We start from the raw sequence: 10,155 nt of genomic DNA, 5'->3' as shown, positions 1-10,155 counted from the left end.
TAACATGTGCGCTAGTAGTTAAAAAATACAGAAAGAATTTTTATTTTTTATTTTTACACTATTACTTGTGCAAACAGCTTGAGAAATGAGAATGTCGGCAAACCAAGCATATATTATGTCTGAATCTCTGATGCCCTTGTACCACCACTTTTTTTAAGCCTATCATAATTTAGCGTGGAAAGGAAAATAATTGACTTCAAGCCTTCAACTTCTGGGAAATCAGTGTTGAAAAAATAATAATAAAAAAAATATTAAAATACGAGTAACCACCACCGACATATTTGTGCCTCCGAAGGCAACGGAGTCGATTTGTGATTGGCTTTGACGTGAATTGATCACCATTTTTCTTTTTCTTGTTTTGATCACCATTGAAGATGGTTATAGCCGCGTAATAGATTTTCTTTAAATATTGTATATAAAGTTAAAAGTAAGGTAGATAAATCTTATTTAGGTGAAAGTATCGTAGATAAAATTAAAAAGTAGTTGAAATAGTGTAGTGAAACTCATGAATAGTATTAAAAAGTACAATGACATCCATAAATAATAGCAAAAAAAACTAAATAAAAAAAAAAAAAACTGATTTTTTAAACTAATATCAAACGAAACCTAAATATCAATTAAATGGACGGAGAAAGCTTTCAAAGAACAGAAGGTATTTTGTCCATTATATGGCATCATCATTCATCATTGCTATTAGCGTGTATGGGTTTTTCTTTGACTAAATTGTAATTTACATTTTTAAATATGAGATTTTTTTTAATTTTTTTTCCTAAACTTTAAAATTTTATTTGAACACTTAATAGTTAGTGAACATAAATGAAACACAAAAAGTAATACAAATATTTGTATTCTTAACCTTATATATCTGTCTTGATTCGAGCTTTTTTATTCATTTTCGTAGATGATATGGTTGTTTAATGCCAGCTAAACCTACAATATTTACAATTGAACCAATTAAAACATGCCACACATTTAAAATACATGTCAATAACTATAAAAAAAAAAAAAAATCAATATTTAACCATTTTTTATAATTAAAAAAAAAAAAAGCTCTCTTCTCTCTCCCCTCACACTAAAAATAAAAAATTGGGCTTGGTTTCAGGTTTGAATAGATCATGTTAAAAGAAAGAAATAGTTGTTGTGCTTGTTTCTGTTTGGTTGGGTTAGATTGATACTATTTTTGCATTTTTTAATTCATTTTTTTAAAATATAATTTTCTTTTTAAGAAAAATGTGAAAGGGCTGCCAGTCATGCTAATAGGGAAAAAATAGTGTTATTTGATTATACAAATTGATGTGTTCCTATTTGTGTTTAGGTACATAAAAAAGGAGTGATAAGAAGAAAAGAAATTAGGGAAAATGATCTCACTTTGAATCATTGTATCCATATTACTGATGATAAGAAAAGTATGATAAAACTTAAACGTATTCATCAAACAAATATTGGGGTGGAATTATGCAACTAAAAAGCCACATAGCAGAAACAGGTAAGGATGATAAACTATGCTTGAAAAAGGTGATAGATGATATTAAAAATTGTTTTGCCAAACATTTGGAAAAAAATTAACAAAAGAAACAAACAGCTAGCTTGATTATGATTTTGATGTTAAATATCGTCTAGAAAAATATTTACTGAATTTTGATGGTTATAATTAAATTAGTTATTAGTTGCATGTGTTCCAAGTCTATAATAAATATATCATTTGTGTGTGTATATATGTACTTATAAGTTTTTTTTTTTAAATATTTGTGTATCTTATGATACAATACAACACTACATACAAAAATGGAGAAAAAAAAAAAGATTCGTGATACTATTTATGTTTTGATAATTATGATGGATCATACTGATTAAATTCATAATAGGACTTCTTAATTATGTGAGATATATGAAGAATGTGACATCATTATACTTTTAGAGTTGATGGGACTGACGAAATTGACCACAAACGGGCTCAGCAAGACAGACGAGACCATTCCCTGAGGCAAGCCTAACAAATGCCCACGACACTGACAAAGGCAGTCAGATCATTCAATACCGCCAATAATGCCCCAAACGGTTACAAAACCAACTGTACAGACCGTTGGGAGCATATTAAAGCCCCATTACTAGGCAGAAGGTTACCAAGGAGGGCATTAACATCATAATATCAATCACAATGGCTAGAATCCAAAACAACATATATAAAGTCCTCACATTGTCAACACAAGGTACACACAAAAAAGAATATTCTAAAAGACACTGATTGTTATTCTGCCATTCTATTTCATTTTACACAGCACTTTCCTGTTCTGACTTTGGCATCGGAGACGTTGTGGCAGGTACCACACCGATGACCACCTTGGAAGGAGTGGTCTTTTCATTTACACAGGTATCCAGACGAGAACTTGGATCCATCTGGACGCATTCAACTCTACTGACGAAGTCACTCTTCATCAAGAGTATTTTATTATTTTTCATTAATATAATAATTTTAAAAATAAACTAATAGAAGAAGACAAAGAATTATGTTTTATAATATTAATATGGATAAAACTTTATGGAAGGAGAAATTCCATCAACTTTACTTGGGAATCAATTAAAGGAATAAATTTTTTTTTGGAAGCTCTACTATATACAAACAAAAAAAAAAAAAGTTTATATATTACACAATGATATAGTTGCGTCTTTTGTATTTGACCTTCGTGTAAATTTTGAAAGCTCATGACTTCATGAGCTGATATAAATCATATAATAGAGAATTATTTACCAAAAGATGTAACAGAGAATTTTTTAACAAAAAGAAATGGCAAATACCATATCAGGAAAAAATAAACAAAATCATGCTAAAAATTTTTTAATTCAAAAAAAATATTTTTAATCACATGTTAGTCTATTTTTTGCTGAGACAACATGTTCGTCTAGGATCTACATGATTCCACCTAACACGCTACCGACCGCTGTGCAGATCTATGAAAAACAACGGCCTATTACAAATATCATGGTTCAAATTTTTTTTTTTAATAAAAAAAAACTTGGATGATCTGTACTTCCCTCACATAAATTGGGTAATTATTCATTATTAATTTAGTATCACTTTGTTATATTTTGAGAGTATTGAATAATGAATTATTTAAAAAACATTGGTTTTATGCAGGGACCGAAATGTACTAAATAATTTTGAGAGCAACTATATCCCTTTGGTTATATTACAAGAGTTTTATTAATTTTTTCAAACAAGGGTTCAAGTCCCCATTCCTCCTTGTTGTAACTAAGGTTATCGATTCCGTATTGTACTGGTCGGTATAGTCGAAATATTCCGTACTGGCCAACAATCCAGTACGCTTAACCCTCCTGTTTCGTACCGAAAAAAATACCGATTATACAGGCCGTACTGGCGAAATCCGGCTGTACCGGCCGGTAATTGGATACCGGACCGAAACATGAAATATACATTTTTTTTTCTTTTTTTTTAGTTGATGTTAAAGTTTAAAACTATGAATTATTTGTTCTTAATTGAAGTAATTTTTTATGGAAAACATGAATTTTTGAGGTATTGTTTTATGGTAAATAGAGATTTTGTGTGTGTATACATATATTAAATATATAAAATAGCGGTAAACCTGAAACGATACACCGGTATTGACCGATATCCGAAATATATCGTACCAATAGCCAAATCGGTACGGCCTCCGGTACGGTATTGACATCCTTGATTGTAACAAATTATTTTTAAAATGGTTACCTTTTGGTCAATCGTTAAGAAACTATTTTAAGAAAGTTTTACTACTATTTTTATGAGAAATTTAAGAAATTATAAAAATATTAATAACTTTTTTTTTTTTTTTTCCTTAAAGACTTTCCTAAAATTAACCAACATTTCAAGTGTTTTATGTATATGACCATATCAGTTGCGGTTAGCTCAACATCAAATAAAAGAGTTGGTTCGAACCGGGTCATACTCCTCTTACTCCTAACCCCTTCCCCTTCTCTTCCCTTTCACATTTTCTCTCTCCAAATTAGTTTTGTTTCTTTAAAGGGTCTCTTTTTTGACCACCATCACCACCCTCTCTTTCTTCCCTGCTTCCTCCTATGTGCTTCTACCTTTCCTATTTTGTTATCCCATCATTCGTACATACATACATTCATTGTCTCTCTATCTCTATCTCTCTCTCTCTCCTTGCCTGTGCAAATAAATTATTGATTTTTAGGGGTACTATATAATCTAAACCTTAGCCATGTTTTTGATCCATCAAAACCTCTGAAAAAAAAAACAAAAAAAAACCTCTCTTCTCTGTATCTTTCTCTCTTTTTTTTGTTTCAATCATGGGTGCTTGTCTTTCTGCCACCAAAGTCAGTGGCTCTAACAGCAACACCCAAAACCACACAACCGTCAATCACAACCGCAGAGAGAGAACAAAATCACAAACGACGACGACGACGACGACGACGACGGCAACTACGAAGAAACACGAGGCTTCGAGTCATCAGAGACAGACCAAAGCGAATGAGAGGAATTCACATCAGCTGAGACCCAAAGAAAAACCCGTTTCGAGAAGACAAAGTGGGGTGATCCCATGTGGAAAGCGCACCGACTTCGGGTACGCTAAGGATTTCGACAATTGTTACACGATTGGAAAGTTGTTGGGACACGGTCAGTTCGGCTATACCTATGTTGCTACCGACAAGTCGAATGGGGATCGAGTCGCCGTCAAGAGGATTGAGAAGAATAAGGTAGTTTGTTTGTTTCTTTGATTTCTGTGAATTAGGTAGTCATCTTCTACTTTTTTTTGGGGTCTATTTGTGGGATTTCGTGGTCTTTGTGGCCTCATTGACTCTGGATTCTTGATGGGTTTTTGTTAAAATTTTGGTTTTTGTATATATGAATGAAGTATTTGGATTTCAATTCCGGTGTTATTTGGTTAATGGGGGGGCTTGGGAGAAATTTGGGATTAGAACTTTGGGGGATTTTGTTCCCCTGATTTTGGATTGGAAATGGTGATTTTGGTCCCAATATTTTTGGAGGACTTTTTTCTTAATCCTTTTCCTATGGAGACCTGGCTTCTTCGATTGGGTTTTTAGTTGACTTGCATCTGCATTGAATATCAATCTTGAAGTCATGTTGCTTTGCAGTCTTAACTGGTTTTCTAATGCCTGGAAGATCGATTTTCCCATTTATGAAGTTCCAATTTTTATATAGTTATGAAGAAATCACCATGGACACCTGAAGGATATGTTGACGAATTGCTCATATGCCTGATGACTGATAACCTATTCCGTTTGCCACTGGTGTTTTCACTTAGCTTTTAGCTTATTTTGCTTATGTACAATTTTTTTTAAAGTACAAGTATACTTTAGCCCACTTTTAGCAAAAAAAAAACAATCATCAAAGTTCAAGGGTTACTTTGACAGCTCTGTTGGGCTAAATCTCAGTATGATAACGATAATAGCATTTTGCAATATTGCGTGTTTTACAAATAGTGAATTAATGGGATTGTTTTGGAAACTTACTCAGCGTGATTCTTTTCTTCTTAAGGAATTTGAGGTGAGTGATAATTGTTATGTATTCTCCTCTGGTTAGGTAAATGTGCTCCTAGAACTTCTATCATTGCAGGTCAATGGAAAAACACTAAAACACATTTAGGTGGTTTGATTGAAGTTGAAAACTCTTATAGATAGAATAACTTTAATTATCTTTAATTCCGCAGAACTTTTGTCCTCCCTTATTTTTTGGAAAATATTTTTAAAAAAGTTTCAGAAAAACCTTGGATTTGATGGCAGATGGTTCTTCCTATTGCTGTTGAGGATGTGAAGCGAGAGGTCAAGATTTTGCAAGCCCTTACAGGTCACGAGAATGTTGTTCAGTTTTATAATGCATTTGAGGATGAGTCTTATGTGTATATAGTAATGGAGTAAGTTTTGCTTTCATGAGCTTCTTTTCAAACTATACCATTCTCCATTTGTTTTTTCTGTTCACATAATTGTACTGTGTCCTTTTTCTGCTTGCTTGACCTTCATTTATTAGATAAGATTTTGCACTTCTGTTTTGCCATTTTAATCTCCTTTTTTAATTTTCTTATTTCATTAACTGTCCATATCTTGAATTTGTGTTTTTTTTTTTAAATTTCTGTAATCAGGTTATGTGAGGGTGGTGAATTGCTGGATCGGATATTGGCCAAGTAAGAGTTATTTTAGTCATGGGTATCATATCTTTCATTGGTCTTGCCAGGAGTGGCTAAAAAATTGGCTAATAGTGTTAATGGCCACAATATTTCCATTTTTTTAAAAATATTTTGATTAAATAGTGATGACACCAGTACTTCTGCTTGATTCACTTAACTCAGGAAGGACAGCCGTTATTCTGAGAAAGATGCAGCAGTAGTTGTACGGCAGATGCTCAAAGTTGCAGCTGAGTGTCATTTACATGGATTGGTACATCGAGACATGAAACCAGAGGTATAGCCATTAGCCAGGTTCACTAGCAGGGGCATAGTTTGCTCAGTTTTCTGCCCGCACTCATTCTCCTGTACTTTCCCCTTTTTTATTTATTTAACAAATGGAAATAGTAGGTTTCACAATAGTAGTGAACTAGTCAAACTAGTAATGATGCTTGACACTGGTTCCCTTGCATTTGCTGCATGTAGAATTTTCTTTTTAAGTCGACTAGAGTGGATTCAGCTTTGAAAGCCACAGATTTTGGTTTGTCAGATTTCATTAAGCCAGGTGGGTAAAACTTCTACTACATTAGTTCTATGAGATTCAACTTTTTTGCGTGTATAAAATTTATTTTTCTAACCCATGAGCTCTAGTTTTAATGGCACTTACTCCTTCCATAATAATGGGATGGAGAGTCAAGTTGTGGGTGCATGTGGAACACCACCCCCCCCAAAAAAAAAAAAAAAACCTTAACTGCTTCTTGTTCTTTTGAAGCTGTTATTCTACATGTATATCTGGTCATGCATTTGATTCCTCTAAAGCCATATGATTACAAACAATGCAGGAAAGAAGTTTCAAGATATTGTTGGCAGCGCTTATTATGTCGCTCCTGAAGTATTGAAACGCAAGTCTGGGCCTGAATCAGATGTCTGGAGTATTGGTGTGATTACCTACATTTTGCTCTGTGGGAGGCGCCCCTTCTGGGATAAGACTGAAGATGGTATATTTAAGGAGGTTGACTACAATCTTAATTTAAACTACTTTTTTTTTTTTTTTCCTTTCTGGCGGGACAAGTGATTATGCTATTTTTATTTCTTCTGAGTAGTTTATGCTACAATCTCCAGCTTTTGTATTAGATGGAAAACAGGACCCCACCCCCAAAAAAAGAAACATTCAGAAAATAAGTCTCTCACAGCTTTTCATTTTCCTGAATAAATTTACCTTTGGAGTACTTGATAATGTCTGTATATTAATGGGCATTACCCAATGTATAAGTGCAGTCTAGGGAGGGAGATCATCACCATGTGTCTTCAATATTGCTTCTTTTTTCCCCCCATAGTTTTCTTGTGTATACTTATCTAACTGTCTCACTTTTGCAGGTCTTAAGAAACAAGCCTGATTTTCGCCGCAAACCATGGCCAACCATAAGCAACAGTGCTAAAGATTTTGTAAAGAAGTTACTGGTGAAGGATCCTCGGGCAAGACTAACTGCTGCCCAGGCCCTATGTATGTATTGAATTTGTCTCTTAGTAAATATCAATTTTGATTACTTCTGGCATGTTGGAATTGGCTAATGCAATTACAAAAATTTTTAGTTTCTGAGTTGTGACTCAAACTGAGATTCTTTTGGTTTTCTTTTTATTTTACATTTTAGTCCCTGAGAATAGTTACTGTGTTCTGTTCTTCCCCCCTTTTATGCTCATATAAACCTTAGTGGGGGGATTAACTCATCTGATTGGTTTCAAAATTTCCAGCACACCCATGGGTTAGAGAAGGAGGTGACGCATCAGAGATCCCTATTGATATATCTGTTCTTAATAATATGCGACAATTTGTGAAATACAGTCGGTTGAAACAGTTTGCTTTAAGGGTGAGATGATTTCCTTCAATAATTTTTTTAAGTCAGAAGGAAAGTAGTTTTTTTTCCTCATCCATCCTTTTTTGACTAATTGATTGCATTGCAGGCATTGGCTAGCACAATTGATGATGAGGAGCTTGCCGATCTCAAGGATCAATTTTCTGCTATTGATGTGGACAAAAATGGTGCTATTAGTCTAGAAGAAATGAGACAGGTAAAAGTTTTTCTTCATTATTCAACTTGGTTTACATTCTGGTACCATGTCTCTCTCTCTCTCCTTTGGTCCTAACATGGATGGTTTTTATGCAGGCCCTTGCTAAAGATCTCCCTTGGAAGATGAAAGAACCACGTGTCTTAGAGATTCTGCAAGCGGTGAGCATTTCCCCCTTTGGAGTAGGAAATAAGAAACTATCATACTACTCTTAACCCAACTTCAAGAAATCTGACATCTATACCTAACTGTACTTCACTTTGGCTTGTGAATACAGTTACTTTTTAAATATAATGGAGTCTTTCATTAATGCAGATTGACAGCAACACAGATGGCCTTGTTGATTTCACGGAGTTCGTGGCAGCTGCTCTACATGTGCATCAATTAGAGGAGCACGACTCTGAGAAGTGGCACCAGCGGTCTCAAGCTGCATTTGAGAAGTTTGACATAGATAAAGATGGTTTTATTACTCCAGAGGAACTGAGACTGGTCAGTGATATATTTTTGCATTAAAATTACCCTTGATCTCAGTTTTGCTGACTCTTTCCCCAAAGAGTGAGACAGAGATGACAAAAAGAACTTATGCACACAAATGATCCTGGGTTTTTTATCCTTTTTTTTTTTTTTGGTTTAATCAGGGATTGGGGTCATTTTTTGTCCCCCTGATCAATTAAGACTGGCAATTACATTGGACCATAATTTGCTTAGTCCTGGTTTTGTGCACTGTTGTCTTTAGACCCAGTTTGGCCCTTTCTTTTATGCCAAGTGATATTAATTTTGCACAAGATCTTGTAGCATACATAAGTTTGCACACACTGACAAAGTAATTCTTATACATGGCATTTATTTAAAGTCTAAATCAGTGTTCTGAACCTAGAGTAGACTAGAGGGTGCGAGTCTGACTCTCTTAGTCAACCTCCCTGAAAATTTACTGCTTTTGTGTTAGTTCCTGTATAGGTTTACTCCTTTAGAAGGCCTCTAGTTTCAGTTCCATGTGTCATTGCACTTGTAGAATTTTTCGGGATCAAAATCCTAAAACATGCATTAATTTGGGGTTGGGGTGTGCTTGCCATTGGGCAATCCTGGTTATGACAAGCAAATGATGTGCTTATCTATTTGAGCATTATAAAGATGTTCCTGTGATTCTGAAATTTGCTTCATTGCTTTGCAGCACACGGGCTTAAGGGGCTCCATTGACCCACTTCTTGAGGAAGCCGATATTGACAAAGATGGGAAGATAAGTCTATCAGAATTCCGTAGACTTTTAAGAACTGCAAGCATTAGTTCACGAAATGTGAGTAGCCCTTCCGTGCACCGGAATTCCCAGAAGAAGTAGATTGGAACTGGAGTTTTGAAGATTGAGAGAAGTGATAGAGGTTAAGAGAGGTGGAGTTCCTTTTTCTTAGATTTTTTTAATTAAAAATTCTACTCAATCATAGAGATGCCCTCATCTACTTCTATCACTATCCTGTGGAGCTCCTTAAACTCGAGTATTATATGATAGGATTCTGGATAGGTTTGTGAATACAATTCATCCAGAATTGTTTGATATGAGTTGGTGTGGATCTGCATGACAGATGGCTCCAGGTATGTTGGTTAAACTGGTCTACATCCTTTTGGAGTATTCGGAATTTCTTGTTCATTCCCTACAAATTGTAACGTGTGACTATAAATAAATTGTTAATGAAAATTATTGGATTAGGATTCATTTCTGTTAATAATGTTATTAGAAGTCATTTCTTCCAATTTTCTTTTAGTGTTTTGGATTGCATTTATTCGGTGTAACACTATATTTGAAATGCAATAATCATAGTGTGTTAGAAGATGTTGAGATGTTTTACCAATGCAAATATGCAATAAGAACCAGAATTAAGGGAAAGAGTGGGTTTCCCCGATTGCTTAATTAATAAGTTTTTTTTTTTATCGGGCTTGGAATCAAATTTTGCGCATT

General features: G+C 34.3%; 1 protein-coding gene across 1 annotated transcript; it reads left to right on the top strand.

The window, feature by feature from the left end:
* Positions 1 to 3,937: 3,937 nt before the first annotated feature.
* On the top strand, positions 3,938 to 9,912 carry LOC126733216 (calcium-dependent protein kinase 28-like). The gene is made up of 12 exons (XM_050436429.1): positions 3,938 to 4,713; positions 5,761 to 5,891; positions 6,117 to 6,158; positions 6,324 to 6,435; positions 6,624 to 6,702; positions 6,980 to 7,149; positions 7,515 to 7,641; positions 7,890 to 8,005; positions 8,100 to 8,207; positions 8,303 to 8,365; positions 8,520 to 8,693; positions 9,376 to 9,912. The coding sequence occupies exons 1-12, from the start codon at positions 4,306 to 4,308 to the stop codon at positions 9,538 to 9,540; spliced, it is 1,695 nt and encodes a 564-aa protein (XP_050292386.1). The 5' UTR covers positions 3,938 to 4,305; the 3' UTR covers positions 9,541 to 9,912.
* The last annotated feature ends 243 nt before the right edge of the window (positions 9,913 to 10,155 follow it).

This window comes from Quercus robur, chromosome 6, assembly GCF_932294415.1.
Source record: "Quercus robur chromosome 6, dhQueRobu3.1, whole genome shotgun sequence".
Lineage (NCBI taxonomy): Eukaryota > Viridiplantae > Streptophyta > Magnoliopsida > Fagales > Fagaceae > Quercus > Quercus robur.
This window is presented reverse-complemented; position numbering and strand designations above follow the sequence as displayed.